The sequence below is a fragment of the Rhipicephalus sanguineus genome, chromosome 8 (genome assembly GCF_013339695.2).
Source record: "Rhipicephalus sanguineus isolate Rsan-2018 chromosome 8, BIME_Rsan_1.4, whole genome shotgun sequence".
Classification (NCBI taxonomy): domain Eukaryota; kingdom Metazoa; phylum Arthropoda; class Arachnida; order Ixodida; family Ixodidae; genus Rhipicephalus; species Rhipicephalus sanguineus.
The window spans coordinates 109,556,158-109,575,094 of record NC_051183.1 but is presented as its reverse complement, the minus strand read 5'-3'; the positions used below and the strand labels follow the sequence as shown (position 1 = coordinate 109,575,094).

The 18,937-nt window shown below is 49.3% G+C and overlaps 1 protein-coding gene across 1 annotated transcript; it reads right to left on the bottom strand.

Moving 5' to 3' along the window:
- Positions 1-6,409: 6,409 nt before the first annotated feature.
- Positions 6,410-18,799, bottom strand: LOC119402298 (TNF receptor-associated factor 6). Its single transcript, XM_037669449.2, has 2 exons — positions 18,469-18,799; positions 6,410-7,819 (listed from the first exon to the last, which is right to left on the bottom strand). The coding sequence occupies exons 1-2, from the start codon at positions 18,751-18,753 to the stop codon at positions 6,605-6,607; spliced, it is 1,500 nt and encodes a 499-aa protein (XP_037525377.1). The 5' UTR covers positions 18,754-18,799; the 3' UTR covers positions 6,410-6,604.
- Between the last annotated feature and the right edge of the window lie 138 nt (positions 18,800-18,937).

Below are 18,937 nucleotides of genomic sequence, written 5' to 3'. Positions count from 1 at the left end.
CTTCCGCTGTTATTAATGGCTGACCGATCCGTCGTCACCATTTGGCAGTGGAACTGCCGTGGTTTTCGTCCAAAGCGTAACCACCTCATTCTCCACCTTCAACAACTAGACCCCTCGACCGCCCCTGATATAATCGTACTACATGAACGTCACGCCGACGTTTCCCTCTCGGGTTTCGTCGCCTACAACCAAGCAGCTCACCATGCTCTGCCCCATCCCGTCACGGCCGTCCTCACCCGGCGGACGCTCGTCGTCAATCGAGCTGATCTACCCTACCCTCAAGTCCACCACGTCTTTCTCGAGATGCTACCTCAACGCCGTGAACACTCTTTCTTCTCAACGTCTACAACCCCCCACGCGCCACCAAAAATGCGTCGCTCTAGGCCCTCCTCCGTGCCGCTGCAGCGAAAGCAACAAAATCGCCCCTTCTCATTCTCGGCGACTTCAACGTCAAACATCCTGAATGGCGTTACCCCAAGGCCGATGGGCCCGGAAGGACGCTGTGGGAGCTCGCTCAAGACCTCAACCTTTCCCTGCCCACCGACCTCAGGCAACCATCGCGCATCGGCAAAAGTGTGTGCCGCGACACCACCCCGGACCTCAGCTTCTGCCGCGGCGTGCGCGACGCGCGCTCGTCCAACACACCTCAGTCCCTCGGCAGTGACCACTATGTTCTCGCCATTCAAGTCCGCACCTCCCCGTGCAAGCCTAGTCCACACCCGACCCGCCATACAGATTGGGACGCGTTCCAAGAAAGGCGACTCCACTCTGCCGCCTCCAACATCGATGACCTCTCGACGTGGACCGACCAGCTGCTAGCAGACCTCGAAGCGGTAACTGCATCGATTCGCACCACGGAGGACCATCCAGCAATCGACTCTCGTCTTGCGCACCTGTGGGCCGCACGCACGGGCCTAACCAACCGCTGGCGTAAGCAACGCCATAACCGTCGCTTACGCCACCGCGTCGCACATCTTGATTGTACGATCGAGCAACACACCACAGCGCTCGCCCGCCAACAGTGAGAACAGCTTTGATCGGCGCTCTCCGGTCAGTTGGGCTGCAAGCATACCTGGCATCTCTTCCGTCACCTCCTCGACCCTGCGTCTGCCAAGTCAGTCGCTCGGCAACAATTAGAACGAGTGATCCGGGCCTACCCCGGCGACACTACGTCGCTGATGGCAGACCTTGCCGCCAAATACTTCCAACTTCTACCTCCTGGCACACCTTCTCACCCTCTCGCGTCCTACACTGGCGCCCCCAACCCAGAACTGGACGCCGATATCACAGAAGCGGAGGGCTATGCGGCATTACTTAAGCTCCACACCACTTCCGCCTCCGGTCCAGATCGCATCCGAAACGTCGACGCTCCTTCGGTCTCTACCCTCAATTCCTTCCTGAACGAGTGCTGGCGCTCCGGCAACCTCCCTCAGTCATGGAAACACGCTCGCGTGGCTTTCATTCCTAAGCCGGGCAAGAAACCCACAATCGAGAATCTTAGGCCCATCTCACTGACTTCGTGCGTCGGCAAGCTTCTAGAACATGTCGTTCTCGCTCGCTTTCAAACGTACAAAGACGCTAACGATCTCTTTCTCCACACCATGCTTCGTTTCCGCCCCCATCTTTCCACGCAGGATGCCCTCTTGCAACTCCACCATGACCTCATCGAGCCACTCTCATTCTCAGGCACTAAGGCTCTCTTAGCCTCGACCTTCACAAGGCGTTTGACCATGTCTCCCATTTGGCTATCCTTGATGAACTTGATGCCCTCAACCCTGGCACTCGCACCCACAACTACATTCGCGCGTTCCTCACCGCCCGCACGGCTGAAATCATCATCGGAGACCTCCAGTCTCCCACGTACGAGCTTGACCCTCGTGACACCCCTCAGGGTGCCGCATTGTCGCCTTTTCTGTTCAACCTTGTCCTCCGCTCGCTACCTGGCAAGCTAGATCTTATCCCCGGTGTCAAACACACCCTGTACGCGGACGACGTCGCTCTCTGGGTCACGTCGGGCTCTGACGGCCACATCGAGCAGACGCTGCAACGCGCAACCAACGTCGTCACGTCCCACGTGTACGCGGCCGGTCTCACTTGCTCGGCGGCCAGATCGGCCCTGTTTCTCGTGTGACCTCCCGACCGGCGTCGCTATAAATATCCTCAACCCACCATCACGCTTCACGCCAACTCCACTCACGTCCCAGTCGTTTCCCATCTCCGCGTGCTCGGGCTGATACTACAGTCCCACCGTCAAACACACACACCATCGACAAACTCTTGCTCTCAGTGCAGCAGACTGCGCGTATGCTCGCCCGCGTCCGTGCGCGGCGTGCGGACATGCGAGAACACGATCTGCTCCGCCTTGTAAACGCTTTCGCTGTTTCCCGCCTCACGTACGGCCTTACTTATACTCGTCTCCTCAAATCGGAACGTGACAAAATTGACGTTCTCATCCGCCGGGCATACAAGACTACCCTCGGCCTTCCCTCCAACAGGTCCACAGATCGTCTTCTCCGCCTGGGTGTACACAATACCGTCGACGAGTTGATTGAAGCTCACCGCTCCGCTCAGGTGCAACGTCTTTACCGTTCACCGACCGGTCGCCACATCCTTTCCTCCATATGCCACGACACCTCCTCCCACCCACCGGATCTGGTCTCACTACCTCATGCTGTTCGAGGGGCCTTCACCATCAAGCCGCTACCCAAGAATATGCTCGAAGGTGACCACGACGCTCGCCGCCAAGCCCATGCGGCTATGCTTCACGCCAAGTACGCCGACCACCCGGCAGTCCTCTACGTGGATGCAGCCCAATACGACTCACCCAGCGACGCCTTCGTAGTCGTTTCCGTGTCAGCTCTCCGTGACAGCTCTCCAACACGCTCGAGGATTCGTCAACCGAGCGGTGGGCCCCTCAGAGTCGGGCACTCCGACGCCGGACCCCTTGGTCACCTACCACGACACCACCCAGCACTATCGCTTCGAGCGATACGCCTATCTACCCCTCACTGCAGTCTTCCCAAGCGGTCCTAGATTGCCTGGTGACGCCTACATAGCCGCACTTTTCTGTGCCCCCTAGTGCTTTCGTACATCCACCCAGGTGTCATCAGTCCGCGCTGCTGCTTCTGCGGCGGCGTTGCCTCGCTGAACCACATCCTCTGGGGCTGCCCGGATGATCCTCCTCCCGCCGACCTCATTCGTTCACCCCCGACCAAGGAACAATGGGAGGCCCTTCTCTCCAGTAACGACCATGACATCCAGACACGAGTCCTGGGACGAGCTGAAGACGTCATCGAAAAACAGTCTAGCAGCCTACGTGGCTTAGGCGCCCTTGCCCTCACCCCTTCGACTAATAAAGTAGTTAATCACTCACTATCGGCGCGTGCCGGCCGCGGCAACAGGATCACCGTCGACGAAGATAAGGAATACGAGATTGTGCTGCCTACTTTGCCTACCAGTCGCGTTGTTCACAACACGTTGTTCTTGCACGGAGACGTGCGTGAGAGGCCTTAGCGGGTCGAAGATTTCCGAGGCGCCCTTGCGACTTCTGGTGTTCTACCCGACGTGCTGGCGGTGGGGGCTTACTAGATTAACCATGTCTGGGCGGTCACCCTGAACACCGGAGAAGCCACAAAGAAACTCGCCGCCTTGAAGGAGCTGAAGGTGAAAGGGCCTCGGTGTGTCATTTTCGACCCTGAAGACCAGGAGGTCAAACTTCACCTGCATTGGCTGCTCTATGGCGTGCGGGACGAATATATACGGACCGCGTTCGAAGTGTTCGGGAATTTCAGCGAAGTGACGCGAGAGCGTTGGCGCGTCCAAGGCATGCGAGAGAAGGGCTCAACCACGAGGAGCGTGCTTCTCAAGTTGAAGCCTGAAACTAAGGTGGGCGACCTGCCCCACCAGGTTAGAGTCGCCGGCGAATTGGCCCTCCTGGTGGTTCCCGGGCGAACAATGCAGTGCCTGCGCTGCCACGGCACGGGACATGTTCGCCGGGACTGCAGGGTGTCCCGGTGTTTGAAGTGCCGGCGTTACGGACACGCGGACTCGGACTGCGTCGGTACCTACGCGTCGGCGACCGGGCGGCCAAAGGTCGACGACAACGACGAGCTCATGGATGTCGCCGAGGCGGAGGAGGCAGCGAGGGGGACCGAGGAGGCAGCAAAGCGGGCGTGGTCACAGGAAACGATGTCGTCTTCCGGGAGTGACGCCCCGAAGGCGGATTGTCCTGGGGTCCAGCAAAGTGCAGGGACGCGTCTGGGTCAACGGGCAACGAGCCGTCATCACAGGTCCTGCATGCAGCGTCGTCAGGAGGCGACACTGGCAAAGGTGTCGTTCCAGCACAGTAAAGGGCGGCGGTAGACTCGGCTGCGTCAATCGAGACGGTTGGGAAAGCGACGGAGAGTCAACCAGCTGCCAAGGTCGGCAACATTAAGGCCTCGATAGAGACACAGCCGGAAAATAGTGGCGTCCACACGCCCACCAGTGCCGCCGCCGTGTCGAAGCGTCCCCACCCCGAGACCACCAACCACGGCACCCAAGCGACAGCGCCTGACGACGAGGAACCCCCGGCAAAGACAGCCCAAGTACGGCGGTCGTCTCTGCGACCGCCCCGAACGTGTCTTCCGACAAGCGCGGCGGCAACGCGGAGCCCGTAGGGCAAGTTCAAATACCGGCGCCGGATGGCACGCCGGCGATGGTATCGTCTAGCCACGTGCTAGACGCGAGAGGTAGGCACCATGCTGTTGGTCCCTTTTCTTTTCGTTGAAATGGCGCCTGTCTGCCGGTTAAAAGTCGCGACGATAAACGTTAGAGGACTGGCAGGCAAAAGAAAACAAAGCCAGCTTTAGCGACTTGTAACGGAACGAGACATAGACGTGCTGGCAGTGTAGGAAACGAAAGTCTGCGGCAAAACTGCGACTTTTTAAAAAAAATGAAATAAAAAACAGCACATTGTAGTCTAGTCAGCAATATGCGTGAGAACACCTGATCTTGTAGCCTCCAAGAAGATTTGGAGTTTTTCACGGAGCCAGCCAATTATGGCCATCGGGTCAAGGTTCAGTACCCTGCACACTCAGAAGGTCAGGTGGTCTAGACGCTACGTGCTTCGCACGTGAAGGACTCGATACCCTACATACTAGTGTAGTGGACATCGAACATGCGGCAGTGCTGGATTGGACAGTGTGCTTCGGTCCGGAGAAAACGAAGATACAGAGAATCTCGGACATCATGGCTGCGACACCAGCTTAATTACCCTGCTAATAAATGTTTCCTTGTTTCGAGCCTCTTTTTCCCACACTAGGACGATTGAGGGTTAGGGTATCTACATACTTGGTAAGTTGTAGGGCCGATTCGGTTGATTCACTATATATTCTTTCCGCGTAAGCTAAGCGCCGTTATAGCGAAATTGAAGGGGCGCTGCGATTTGCTCATTTTAACCAATATTTCGTAGCCCAGTGGAGATTTAGTGCAGATATTATGCACTGTATTTGCCGAAAATAAATAGCGGGCGAAATACCATTTCGCCACACGGCGGTACACAACAAAATAACCGCATTCAGGAATAAAAATGTAAAAGTCCGTCTTACAGTCCAATCTACGCAACTCGTATCGCAAACCGGCGTAGCTGCTAAGAAGTCCGTAATTAGACGTTGATGCATCATTCCGATGCGAATGATGACTCGTTCATTTGCGGCTGCTATGTTAACGCCGTCGTCGCCGCCCCCGGGAGCAAAGTTTTGAACTGCTAAATACAGTTTTCGCGTTGTGCACCGTCTAAAATCCGCGTTGCGCACTCTCCTGACATTGGCTCAAAAATTTATTTCCTCACAAAATTTGTTCATTATATCCCTTAACAGCCATATTTTGCCTCGGTAAAACGAGGTTTTAGATACACTGGTTTTTGTGGGCACTTTCAAGGGTCATTGTGATTTGCTCGTTATATCAATTATTTTGTCGTAGCCCGGCTCGTCGTAACGAGCTTTTTTTTTGGAATTGCTATATTGCGTCGTGTATTCATATGGGAAGTGCGGTACATGCGGAACTACCATCCAGGCCGAGCGGGAACACTTCAACTTTTGGTGCACCAATGCCTGCAATATGTCTTAGCAGTGTGGTCTAGTCGCAGCTAAATCTTTTCGAAATACTCAATTCAGGTCACCATCCAAATCTTTACGCTAGCATCACTCCAAGCCTTAAACCGCTCATTTATTAGGCTCACACCTTCTGCACTGCACAGTTCTTCAATTTCTCGATAAAATGCGGCCGACACAGAGTTGATCACACCTGCCACCGGAAAACATAAGCGCACCGCTATGGCAGCAAGGCTACTGGGGTTCTTTCAGTGCAATACTGTCCCGGAAGATAAAAAGCTGTCACAAATTATAAGGACACAACAATATGTTACTGTTTTATTCCAAGTTTTAATCATCATTGCAAAAGCGGTTTGAATAGCAACATGACACGAATAAGAGGCTGCGTTATGCATAAATAAAGTGGTTGTATGGATGCTGTGTGTATACAGTACAACACTCACAGTTCAGCCGGAAGGATAATATGTTTATATTTATTACAAATACTTAATTCTACATCTGTTTCATGCGGCTCAGTTATCCGAAACAAGCTCCCACACTACCCGAAGCCTGTCGTCCGTGATATATCCTTCACGTTCGAGGTTATCCAAGGCGAACGAAACGTCATCAAAGAATACTGTTGTATTACTTGCTTTATCGGGCTTTTCATAGTGATCAGGACTGTCTCGCGGGACACGCTGCTTTCTGCACTCTTTCTTTTGCGTTGGGTGTTTAATGGTCAGCCGAACCGTTTTCTTGAACGGCCATTCAAGAACGTTGTCGATAATTCCTTTGTGCAGCTGAATACGAGGATGCAGGTAAACGTTCTGTCTGTATAGTTTAAAAGACACACCTGGCGATAGGTGATAGCCAGAGATGTAGGTTTTTTTCTCCTCATAAGCACAATATCCATCCGACAAAGCATTCTCTCTCTTTGCTTTGAATCCTTCTACAAAGAACTCATGTTTCTTAACATTGATTGTGCTTAGAGCCAGTGTTTTTTCAGAACTTACAGTACTCGGTCTGTTTTGCTTCTCGCAGTCCTGTACTTCAACAATCTTAGCAACAGTTTCTGCACAGGCGCTGCAGATTGTCCTCGTGGCATTCTTTAACTCTCTTCGAAGAGTTACCGTCAGCGCACCACCCTCACCACTAAAGAATTCTTTGAAATCTGCTGATAAAGTGCTTGCTGTGTCTTCTTTCAGTTGTTCCACACTTAGCTTTGTGCCTTCCAAAGCATTGTTAAGTTTTTCGTGTGAATTGCTTATTGTTCCTGCAAGTTGCTGCAACTTTTCACCATGGTCATTGAGAGTTTCATAGATTGCTTCTGAGCAGGATGCAATGCTGTCAAATCTATTACTTCTGCTTGATATTTCTTGCAGTGTTTCTTTCATTACATTCATGCAATGCGAAATCTCATTGAGGCGGTTACCTTGGACGTGATTTTCCTGCGTAAGATGGTCTAGTCTCTCTTTCATTTCACCTGCTCGTGTGTCTATGTTTACATTCAAAGCCATCGTCAATGCATTTTCGCAAGCACTAATAGTTTGCGGATTCCCGGACGCCAGCAACACCGCGCCATCCCTGCACTCGCTCTGCATGTGCGCGCACACATTATTACAGCGCACGACCATCGAACATCCCGGACAGGATGTCGAGTGGTAGTCACAATCTTTGCAAAAGTGCTTGTGGAGTTCCGATGCAGAGTGTACTTTGTCGCAGCCACGGTCTTCATTCCAGCACTTCACCTGATAGAAAGAGAATCGACATGTTTTCAGTGATGTGTATATTTAGACAAACGTTTATAATTTCTACCTCATCAATGTCAATAATATATAGAGCCAGGTTTCGCAAATAGCCTGCGAACTTTAAAAACAGTGTATAAATTAGGCAGATATAAAACGAGGGAGAGATGATGTCGAATGAAAGAACGGATGTTCAAAAAAAAACGGCAGGGAGTTTCGACAAGTGGGCTTGTCTTCTTCAAGGCTGGAACTGAATTCCTTCGCTGTCGCATGTATATGCTTTGTGCTCTCTCAACTACAAAGGAGAAGGGGTGACGGTGGGGGAGAGGCCACAGTGACGAACTGGGTGAGTCATAAGGAAGGCGAAAAAAAATGGACAAAAAGCGGGGGGGGGGAGAGGTGATGGGTTATACGTTTCGCTGAGTGATTGTCAGTGGAAGCACGTGGCATTTTAACAATAGTAGGTACGAAATTCTGAGGAGGGCTTAACTCTCATTGATTTTCGTTGTGTATGTACCATACCGAATAGATTCAAGAGCCCCCTTGGAAACAATACCTGCTGGCTGGAGTGTATTGAACTTTTGCATAAGGCATGACTCTGTATACTTTCTGTCTCTTGGGGTCCGGAAGTTTGACTGAAGTATGTAAAGTTTGAGATCTTCGAGGTTGTGACCTGCTACAATTAAAAGCTGTGCCACTGCTTTGGGTAACTTCTTCGCCGTGTCCGAGCGATGCCCGTTTATTCGAACATTAACAGGTTGTCCCGTTTTCCAATGTACCGTTTTTGACAATATGAACATTCGATCATGTAGATAACGTTTGAACTAGTGCAGGTAAAACTAGATTTTATATGATGGACGTAATCACTTCCGGTGCTTTTAACTATAACGTCAGCTTGCAGGTGATTACAAGTCTTACATCTTGGACGAGAACAAGGTGTTATGTGGGCAGTAGAATGAGGGTTTACTTTTGCATGGAGTAACATGTCCTTAAAATTCCTTTTGCGGCGATACACGATCCTTGGTACTCCGGGAAACGCTTTTCTAAGGCGCTCGTTGCTTGCCAGTATTGGGTAATGCTTACGGAGGATATTATTTATGTTTGGTAGCGCATTTGAGTATTTGGTTATAAATGCTGGCGGCTGGTTGGGATGTGCTACGGGGGCCCTTTGAGCTTGTGATAATTTCCTATCTAGTTGACATGCTTCGTTGAAGACCTTATTTATTTATGTATTTATTTATTTATTTGTTTACCCTCAGGGCCTTTCGGCATTACAGAGGGGAGTGGGTTACAGAGGAAACACTTGAAATGGAACGAATAATAACAATGGTAACAGTACACTGCAATTAATACAATATTTGTTAATTATACAATACTAGCTGAGTATGTCAATATACTGTACAACGAGAAAGTGAAGAAAAAGAAATAAGAAATGAAAAAAATAAAGTGAGTGTTATTTGAGTACTATGCAATATTAGCTAGGCATGTAAAATACAGCGTTGAAAACAAGACTGTAGGTGCTTCTTATTTAAGGCATAATGAGACTGACTGATGTAGCAATAATAACCAAGCATATGAATGGGCAGGTAACATTAGTTGATACAAGTCATTGTTACTATACAATGTTAGCTAATGCTTTACGAAACTTCTCGTTGTTAACAATAGATACAATATCAGCTGGAAGGTCATTCCATTCACGTGACGTGCGACGGATGAATGATTCTGAAAAGCATGTTGTGTTACAAGCACAAATTCTAACTTTGTGCTGATGATCAATGCGGTGAGATAAGTAATATGGTCGTGACATGAATTCCGGGTGTAGAGTAGGATGGTGATAAAGTTTATGAAAAAATGATAAACGAGAAAAAACGATAAAAGAGCATCTTGCGGGTAATATCTTTTAACTAATGTATCCTTTAGGTTGCTTAAGTGGTGAACGTTGTCACTGTAGTCGCTACAGATCCTTGTTATACGCCTCGCCTGTGTCCTACAAATATCCCTTGTTTGCAGTGTCCTGGGTGATGACTAGTGTAATCTAGGTATTTCTGGCTGTCTGGTGGTTTTCTGTAAAGCGTCGTCTTTAATTTTCTGGCTTCAATAGATACCGTCGTGTCTAGGAAGTTAGTTTCACTGGAAGAATGGTGCATGGTGGATTTAATACTATAGTGAAACTTGTTACAGTGGTGAATGAATGCGTTTAGTGTACTTACGCCATGTTCCCGTATGATAAAAATGTCGTCTATGTAACGGAGATAGGGGGAATGCTTCACTGGACATGATTCTAACAGCTCTAATTCTAAGTGTCCCATAAAAATGTTGGCGTATGTTATCGCACAAGGGGTTCCCATACTAGAGCCGAAAGTTTGCAGGTAGTAGAACGAATAAAATTCAAAATATTTTAGCGTCAGGACTAATTTCAGTAACGATAGGTAGACTTCAGCATTGTGTTCTTGCTTGATTTCTCTGAGGGATTTTGAGACCGCTTCAATCCCTTCAGCGATAGGTATATTCGTATACAAGGAGCAGACATCTAATGTTACCAGAATGATTTAGAATTGTTGATAGCGACTCATTAGATATATTATTGTTAGATGCTATAGACCTGCCCGGGATTTGTGCGATAAGCAGTTCATCTATGGACACCCTATGAATCTTCGGAAGAAGGTAGAAGCGGCCTGCTTGCTTGTTTTTTGGCATCAGGAACCGGTGGTCAGAGTGTGTGATTAATTCCCTGGCTAGAAAATCCGTGATCGTATGTTGCATGCTCTTACTATCTTCTTCAGTCGGGTCCGAGCCTAATTTACGATAGTGCTTGTTGTTGCTGAGTTGTCTGATAGCTTCGTTTTTACATTTTTTATAGGCCAGATTACTATACTGCCACCCTTGCCCGCTGGTTTTATGACATTGTCCTTTCTGTTTGAAATTTGTTTGAAGACCTCGTGTTCTGCATAAGTTAAGTTCTTCGGCTTTCGACTCCGTTTAGGTGTGCTCAGAATTTCCCTTGAGACTAATTTTATATATTGATCTATCACTTGGCATTGTTCTGTATCTGGTGTCCAAGTGCTTGGAGTACGCAAAGAGTCATTACTTACGGACATGGGACAGTTAGAATCAGAGCTGTTTGAATCATGTCCAGTGAAGCCTTCCACCTATCTCCGTTACATAGACGACATTTTTATCATATGGGGACATAGCTTAAGTACACTAAACGCATTCATTGACAACTGTAGCAAGTTTCACTCTAGTATTATATTCACCATGCACCATTCTTTCAGTGAAATTAACTTCCTCGACACGACGGTATCTATTGAAGCAGGAAAATTAAAGACGACGCTTTACAGAAAACCAACCGACAGCCAGCAATACCTAGACTACACTAGTCATCAACGCGACACTGCCAACAAGGGATATTAGTAGGACAGGCGAGGCGTATAAAAAGGATCTGTAGCGACGACAGTGACTATAGTCGGGTACAACTTTAGAAAAAAGCGGCATTTGCACCTCAAAGGCGGATGCACACGCGCTTCCACCAATGGGCGCGCGCTCTAGACTGACGTCACGAGCCGGACGGCCGGGGCCTCCGCTCAAGGAGAAGAAGCGGGACTATTTCTTTGCCGCGGAGGCAATCGGCTGCCGCGCTTCGGTCATATGGGCGGGGCCTCTCCTTTTTTCTAAAGTTGTACCCGACTATAGGTTCACCACTTAAGCAACCTAAAGGATATATTAGTTGAAAGAAATTACCCGCAAAATGCTCTAAACAAGGTCTTCAACGAAGCATGCCAACCAGATAGGAAATTATCACTAGCTCAAAGGGCCCCCGCAGCACAGCCCAACGAGCCGCCAGCATTTATAACAAAATACTCAAATGCGCTACCAAACGTAAATAATATCCTCGGTAAGTATTACCCAACACTGGCAAGCAACGAGCGCCTTTGAAAAGCGTTTCCCGGAGTACCAAAGGTCGTGTATCGCCGCAATAGAAATTTTAGGGAAATGTTAATGCATGCAAAAGTAAACCCTCATTCTTCTGCCCACATAACAGCTTGTTCTCGTCCAAGATGTAAGACTTGTAAACACCTTCAAGCTGACGTTAGTGTTAAAAGCACCGGAAGTGATTACGTCCACCATATAAAATCTAGTTTTACCTTCACTAGTTCAAACGTTATCTACATGATCGAATGTTCAAATTGTCACAAATGGTACATTGGCGAAAGGGGACAACCTGTTAATGTTAGATTAAACGGGCATCAGGCGGACACGGCGAAGAAGTTACCCAAAGCAGTGGCACAGCATTTTAATGTAGCAGGTCACAACTTTGAAGATCTCAAACTTTACATACTTCAGTCAACCTTCCCATCCCCAAGAGACAGAAAATATACAAAGTCATACTTTATTCACAAGTTCAATACACTCCAGCCAGCACGTATTAATGTTTCCAAGGGGATTCTTGAATCTATTCGGTATGGTACATACACAACGAAAACCAATGAGAGTTAAGCCCTCCTTCTCGGAATTTCGTACCTACTATTCTTAAAAATGCCACGTGCTTCCACTGAAAATCATTCAGTGAAACGTATACCTCCCGTTTCCCCCCACCCGTTTTTGTCCATTTTTTTCGCCTTCCTATGACTCACCCAGTTCGTCACAGTGGCCTCTCCCTCCCTCCCCCACCCCCACCTCTTCTGCCTTGTGGTGGATAGGGTACAAAGCATATACACACGACAGCTAAGGAAATCAGTTCCAGCCTTGAAGAAGACAAGTCCACTTGTCGAAACGTCGGCTCGAGCACCTACCCCCTATTTACGGATATTTTCGCAAAACGGATAGGGGCTTATCATTGGGATAAATCAGAATCACTGGTGCTTCACATAGCTTCTTCACAGTCGGTCTCTAACGTATCCTAGGCATATGATCGCCAAGGTAAAAACACTAGCTCTATAATAAAAGCAAAAGTACTGATGTCAAAAATTCAGGAAGCGGAGAGTATTTTGGTCGTGTAGGTTAGGTTTAGTAGCGCTAAAGCGACAAGTGCTACGCCCCGCCAGCCAGAGCGTAATAAACTTTGTTAGCTTAATGATGACGCTAATGTGATTCTGTTTGCATGCGCTAAGGCCAAGTGGAGCCATGGTGACATCAATATGAATGTTAATAATGACAAATAGAATCCCATGAATAACGCGCCATGACTGCAGAGAGCCATCAAAGCTTTTGTTGTATAAATGCGTAGATATATGTATATAATGTAAAGTTATTGCAGTGATACCTGGGTTGGTCTAAGTAAGAGCTGTACGCCCAGCGATTATAAAATATTGTACAGGCATATGTGCATAGCAATAATGCCTAGAGCGCGTGCTTGTGCCCAGTGGCCGGGAAGCGCTAACACAGCTGCCGCACAGCTGGGCCAGCTGTAGATTAAAGCATTTTGATAGTCGAGCAAATGCAGCATCATTTCATACTTCAATCTTCGTTAAATAGTCGGTTTCATCAAAAAAGCTGGTCACGTTAGCTGGAGGATCATCCCCTAAAAGCAACATTGGGTGAACTATTGTTGCTGATAACACCCTGATGCAAATTATTGTGTAAGAAAAAGGGAATAGCCGAAGCTATAGCTAGGCACCGACCTCTCCTAAACACAATTAAGAAAATAAATTATGTTTGTAGCTAGTGAAGTACTTCAAAGTGGACTCATCTCTGTCTTTCGGTATGTGAGAAGGAAGCAAACCGAGAGGTTATACTGATGGTGGTTCACGACATTTATTACAGTTTGGGTGTGCCACCTCTATGATTAGGTTGTTATGAGTGACGTGCATGCGCCTTCTTGAAATCTGATGTCCGGTGGCGTCATGAATACCAATAGTATCAAAGTTACTCTTATGATGGCGCTGTGTAGTCTGTATCACATATTTAAGTGAATTTAAAGCGAGTGAACGTGCAATGTAGTCATTCAAGAGTAAAGTAATCCATAATAAAGGGAATTACCGTATTTTCTCGAGTAATTATCGCACTTTTTCGTCAGGAAATAGACCCAGATTTGAGGGTGCGATCATTACGCGGAGCAAAAATTTCGCTACAAAAATCATGCTGCAGTTCAGAATTATTACGATGGTTACGGTAGGCGTAACCAAAGAATCGATATGAATAAGCCCTAAATTTGCCTAAAAGGCACAGATTCACTTCTCCTTGCATCACTTGCTTCGCGTATAGCACGGCGCATGCGCGGGTGATCGTGAAAACTACGAGCAAAAAACCAGTGCGGCAATATACCGCCATTTTCAGCATCTTCAATGCCGGTTGTTTACGCTACATTATGCGAATTTAGGTGAAACTGCAATGTGCCGGAAAAAGTAAATTAATCAGCGCAGATGAATAGAACGGCGCTGAAAGTCACGTAAAAATCAGAATTCACGGAGGCGTCTTGTATTTTCCACCGCCGAGAACCGCCATCTTGCAATGGTTCGAACGTTCAAACTTTCACATTTCCGTTGCAACAATTCTCGCACGAAATGGCTGCATCGGGAAAGGGAAAAACAAAGAATAATAATAAAAGCAGGCTTAACCAAATTCGCGGTATATGGAAACATCAGTTTGTTACTTGCTGCACCAATTTTTGCTCTGACGCAAGCGACGGAGTGCTCGCATGGCACTCGAAAACAGCTGGTCCGTCTTTGTTGGGCAACTACGTGAGCGTAAACAGCTGCTAACGGACACTCCTTTTGACTAGTTCGAAACGGAAACGATGCAGCGGCGTACGGAGAGCCAAGCGCAACCTGCATTTCATGCATATGTGATGACGGAGAGGAAGTCCTATCGGGAGGCTGAGACGAGCCGGTGATGGCGCCGGGGAAAAGATTACACCACCTCCCGCTAAAGGGAACCATGTTTGGATGCGAAGCAGCGGGGCGATGGTTAGCTTGAGTGGGCGATAGTGTAATTTTTTTCTTGCCTTCTCGAGCCTGTGCCTTCCTCTGGCGTAGAATCAGCACTGTGTTCCATTCTCCATCCAGCTCCCGCTGCGTGGAACTGCCGGCTTCCGAGGTATTCGACTCCCGCAAAGTCGCAAGATCACGTGCGTCTGCCTCTATGCAGTCCATGCCATTGGTGTCGTCGTGGGATTCTTCAGCGAGGGAAGGAGAGCCCGAGCCCCCCGGTCTAGAGCCACAGAAGCAGAGGCGGCCATCGGCCGCTCGTGCCACGTGAAGACGCCGGAGGCGTCGCTGGTGCCTACTCGTCGCAGGAGAGAATGAGGCACGCGGGAAGGGAAGTGTATAGGGGGAGAGGGAGTGGGGAATGGAGATGGTTAGCACATGCGCAGTAAGGGTGGTCACGCCGCACACCACCACCACCGGATTGAACTCCGCCATCCATAAGCTGCTTCGCGTCTAAACAAGAAACACTGGTGCGTTGCGGTGGCCGGCGCCGCATCGGCGATTTATCGACAGCAAAGAAAAGCCCAATGTCGTCGATTCATGCACTGCGTGTGGCAACGCAAAGATGCGCGGCTGACAGCGCTGTCGATTCGTGTGCGCTCCTTCCCGCGACCTCTACGCTTTTCCGTGCATTCCTTGTTTTTTACGGTGTGGTGCCTCGACGGTCACCGTTAGATAAACGAGGCAGGCATACTCAACAGCCTTTAATGCCAGACTTGTGGCTTGTATGCTGAATTCATGGTAAAGCAGTGCAATGCAAGGTGTCATCGCGCTTTTCTGACGCGAAGCACCTTATGGCGGAGTTCATTCCGGTGGTGATGGTGGTGGTTTGCGGCGTGACCACCCTTACTGCGTAGGCGCAAACCATCTACACACACCTCCTCTGCACTACCCATCTCCCCCTCTTCACTCCCCTTCTCGCGCGCCTCGTTCTCTCCTGCGACGAGTAGGCAGCAACGACGCCTCCGGCGTCTTGAATTGGCACAAGCGGCCGATGGCCGCCTCTGCTTCTGCGGCTCTAGACGCAGGGCGCTCGTGATCTCCTTCCCTCGCTGAACAATCCCACGACGACACCAATGGAATGGACTGCAGAGAGGCAGACGCACATGATCTTACGAATTTGCGGGAGTCGAGTACCTCGGACGCCGGCAGTTCCACGCAGCGGGAGCTGGATGGAGACTGGAAGACAGTGCTGATTCTACGCCAGAGGAAGGCACAGACTTGAGAACGCAAGGAAAAAAAATTGGCCGCGTATCTGCGTGCTTCGCTGCAAATGTCGTCGAAAGACGATAGAGGAGCGCTGCGTTAGAGTTACTGTATATGCTACCTTTGGGTAGCAGAGTTGCGCATAGGTCTGGCTAGCAACCACGGCTATGTTGCGAAGACTCACTCAGTTTTTGCAGGCGACGTGCCTACCGGGTCACCGGTCGACATGTTTGGCGTGTCGAAGACAGGTGACTTACTCTAATGTGAATGACTAGTATCAATCCAGTTCGCTGCAGCGGCGCCATCGAGAAATACAAAACTAGGCCCCAGCATCAGCTTCTCCGCAACGCATGGTTGCTAGCGGCGTTTGGAAGACAGATGCGCAACTCTGCTACCTAAAGGTAGCGTATGCAGTAACTCTACGCTCTACGTCGGGAAACGAGCTTGTGCAGAGGGCACGGAGAGGGAGGTTCTTTCCTTCCTCCGTGGCAGAGGGCTTTCGTCGGCGCCTTGCGTGTTCAGCGCATCCGCATTTTTAGCGCAGCTTAAGAAACTAGGGTCTTTAGAATTACGTATCTATGTATTTTCTATTACAGGAACACACCATCTAATACTTACCTAGTGATGTTGCGCCTCAGATGTGCGTAATATTTACTTTTTGATCGACTACATTCACAAGTATGAACAGCCGTACCAGTTCAAGCTGGGTGGGCAGTAAGCCAGTCGTTCAACTTTGGCCGGGAGGCTGAATCGAGTGACGTGCCGAGAAACAGAAAGACAGACAGACTAAAATTTCTTCGTTTAAGTGTCCCAAGAAAGACTATCGTCTTTAAAAATTGCACCATCTCCCCGCTACTTCGCTTCCACACATGGTTCCCTTTAGCGGGAGATGGCGTAATTTTTTTAAGTAGCAGCAGCCTTGAGAAATGATCAACATATGATGTGTTCACGGCAGTAAAAGCCGTCGCCGCCATAGTAAGTTCCGCGTGCTATCACTGCAAGGGAAAAATGGAAAATCAAATTGCTGACAGAAGAAGAAGAGAAAGAGCAGAGGAAGGCAGGGAGGTTAACCAGAAGTTTGCATCCGGTATGCTACCCTGCACTGGGGTTGGGGAATAGGGGGTTGAAAGCGAGAGAGAGAAAATAAATAATAAGAAAAAAAAACAAAAAAAAAACAGTCACAACCACACACACAAAAGAGCGTTCCGCTCAGAGGCGCTCTGACAGACCAGTGGATCGCAGGAAGGCGAGTAGTGCTTGTAAAGCCTTCTTCTGCGACGTTATGTCCGGACGATGGCGTAAAAGTCTTTCTTCTGATAGAGGCTGGTCGTCTATCCTGTTGAGAGCATGGCAAAGAGATTGTCTCTGTGTCTATACTTCGGACAGTCACACAGAACATGCCGAATCGTTTCTTCGTCGCCGCAGTGTTCACAGGCGGTGGTGTCGGCCATCCCTATGCGAAATGCATACGCATGGGTAAACGCGACGCCCAGACCATAATCTACAGAGAACGGTAGCGTCACCTCGGCGAAGTCTTGATGGCAATCGAAGGCTTAACGTGGATCAAAGGTGTGTAGTCGTGCATGCATGAAATGTGGCTCATTCCAATTTGACATGGTGCATTGGCGAGCGAGCATGCGGAGCTTCCGAGCAGCGTCTGTCCTAAGAAAGAGGTATCGACAGGTCGCGGTCCTCTGTATGGGCTGAACGGGCAGCTTGATCGGCCCGTTCATTGCCGATAATCCCAAGTGACTTGGTAGCCATTGAATGTATGCAGTGTCCTTTCTCGGTGAGTGGTGAAACATCTCGGCAAGTCTCAAATACCAATTGTTCGTGCGGGACCGCGGCGTAAAGTCGACAGTAGAGACTGCAGTGCCGCCTTGGAGTCGCAGAAAATCGTCAACCTTTTTCTCATTTGGTCGTTAATGAAAAGGCAGCGCGGCGCGAAGCGCTGTGAGCTCTGCTGCCGTCGATGTTGTTGGGTGAGCCGTCCTGAACTTGATAGTTGTGGCGATCGTTGGAATCACGACCGCCGCTGTGAACTGCTCGGTAGGACGGAGCCGTCAGTGTAGACGTGAATCGAGTCGTGATACTTCTCGTACAATAGAAGTAAAGCGAGCTGTTTAGGAGCTGATGCTGACAGATCTTGTTTTTTCTGGACGCCTGGTATTGTCAGGTTGATGACTGGTTGTTTCAGGCACCATGGAGGAACCGAAGGTCTCGCCGCCGGTGTGAAGCCAGTCGGTAGAGAGTCGCCGTGTGCGGTTACTGTTCGGCAAAAGGAGGTGCGTGGTCTGTCCGCTGGTAGAGAGGCTAGGTGGTGGTGTGGTGTCCGGGCTGACAGAAATTCTGTGTTCCATCATGAGGCTAGTGAGACCAATGTGCGCGTAAATAAGCTAGGAGTGAATGAACGCTGCTTTATTTTCTGTTTCTTCTCGCCCGGCTATTGCTTCCCATAATAGTAACTTTATACTTTGAATATTAGCGCAAAAAGGCTTTGCGTCATATAGGAAATCCTACCTTCCTTTTGAGCAGGTTCCTCACAGGATACTCGATCCATTGGACGTCTTCTTTGACGGCACGTTGACCGTCGAGGGGACAGCAGTGCACGTCGTCATCGCTGCACTGTTCGTAGCACTTCTTGCAGAAAACGTGCAGGCAAGGCAGAAAAGCGGTCACCCTGGTTACTAGGCCGCACGCCTTACATACTATGTTTGGTGGAATTGGGTCCACGAAGTTCAAGGCTCTCCAGTCTAACGCGTCAGAAAAGCCGAGTAACGTGTGCCGATGCCTCGGCGTAGGCATGGTGAACGCAGCAGCCGCCCGCTATCACAGTCGAGGCAACACCCACCACTGGAACCTCGGAATGCTGTCGACAGTCTTTCGTAGCGACCGCCTCCATGACTACTATCGCACTGATAGCGATTCCATGCGGCGCTTTCCCACGACATATCACGCACTCCTATTTTCGAAACGAAATGTGCGCATG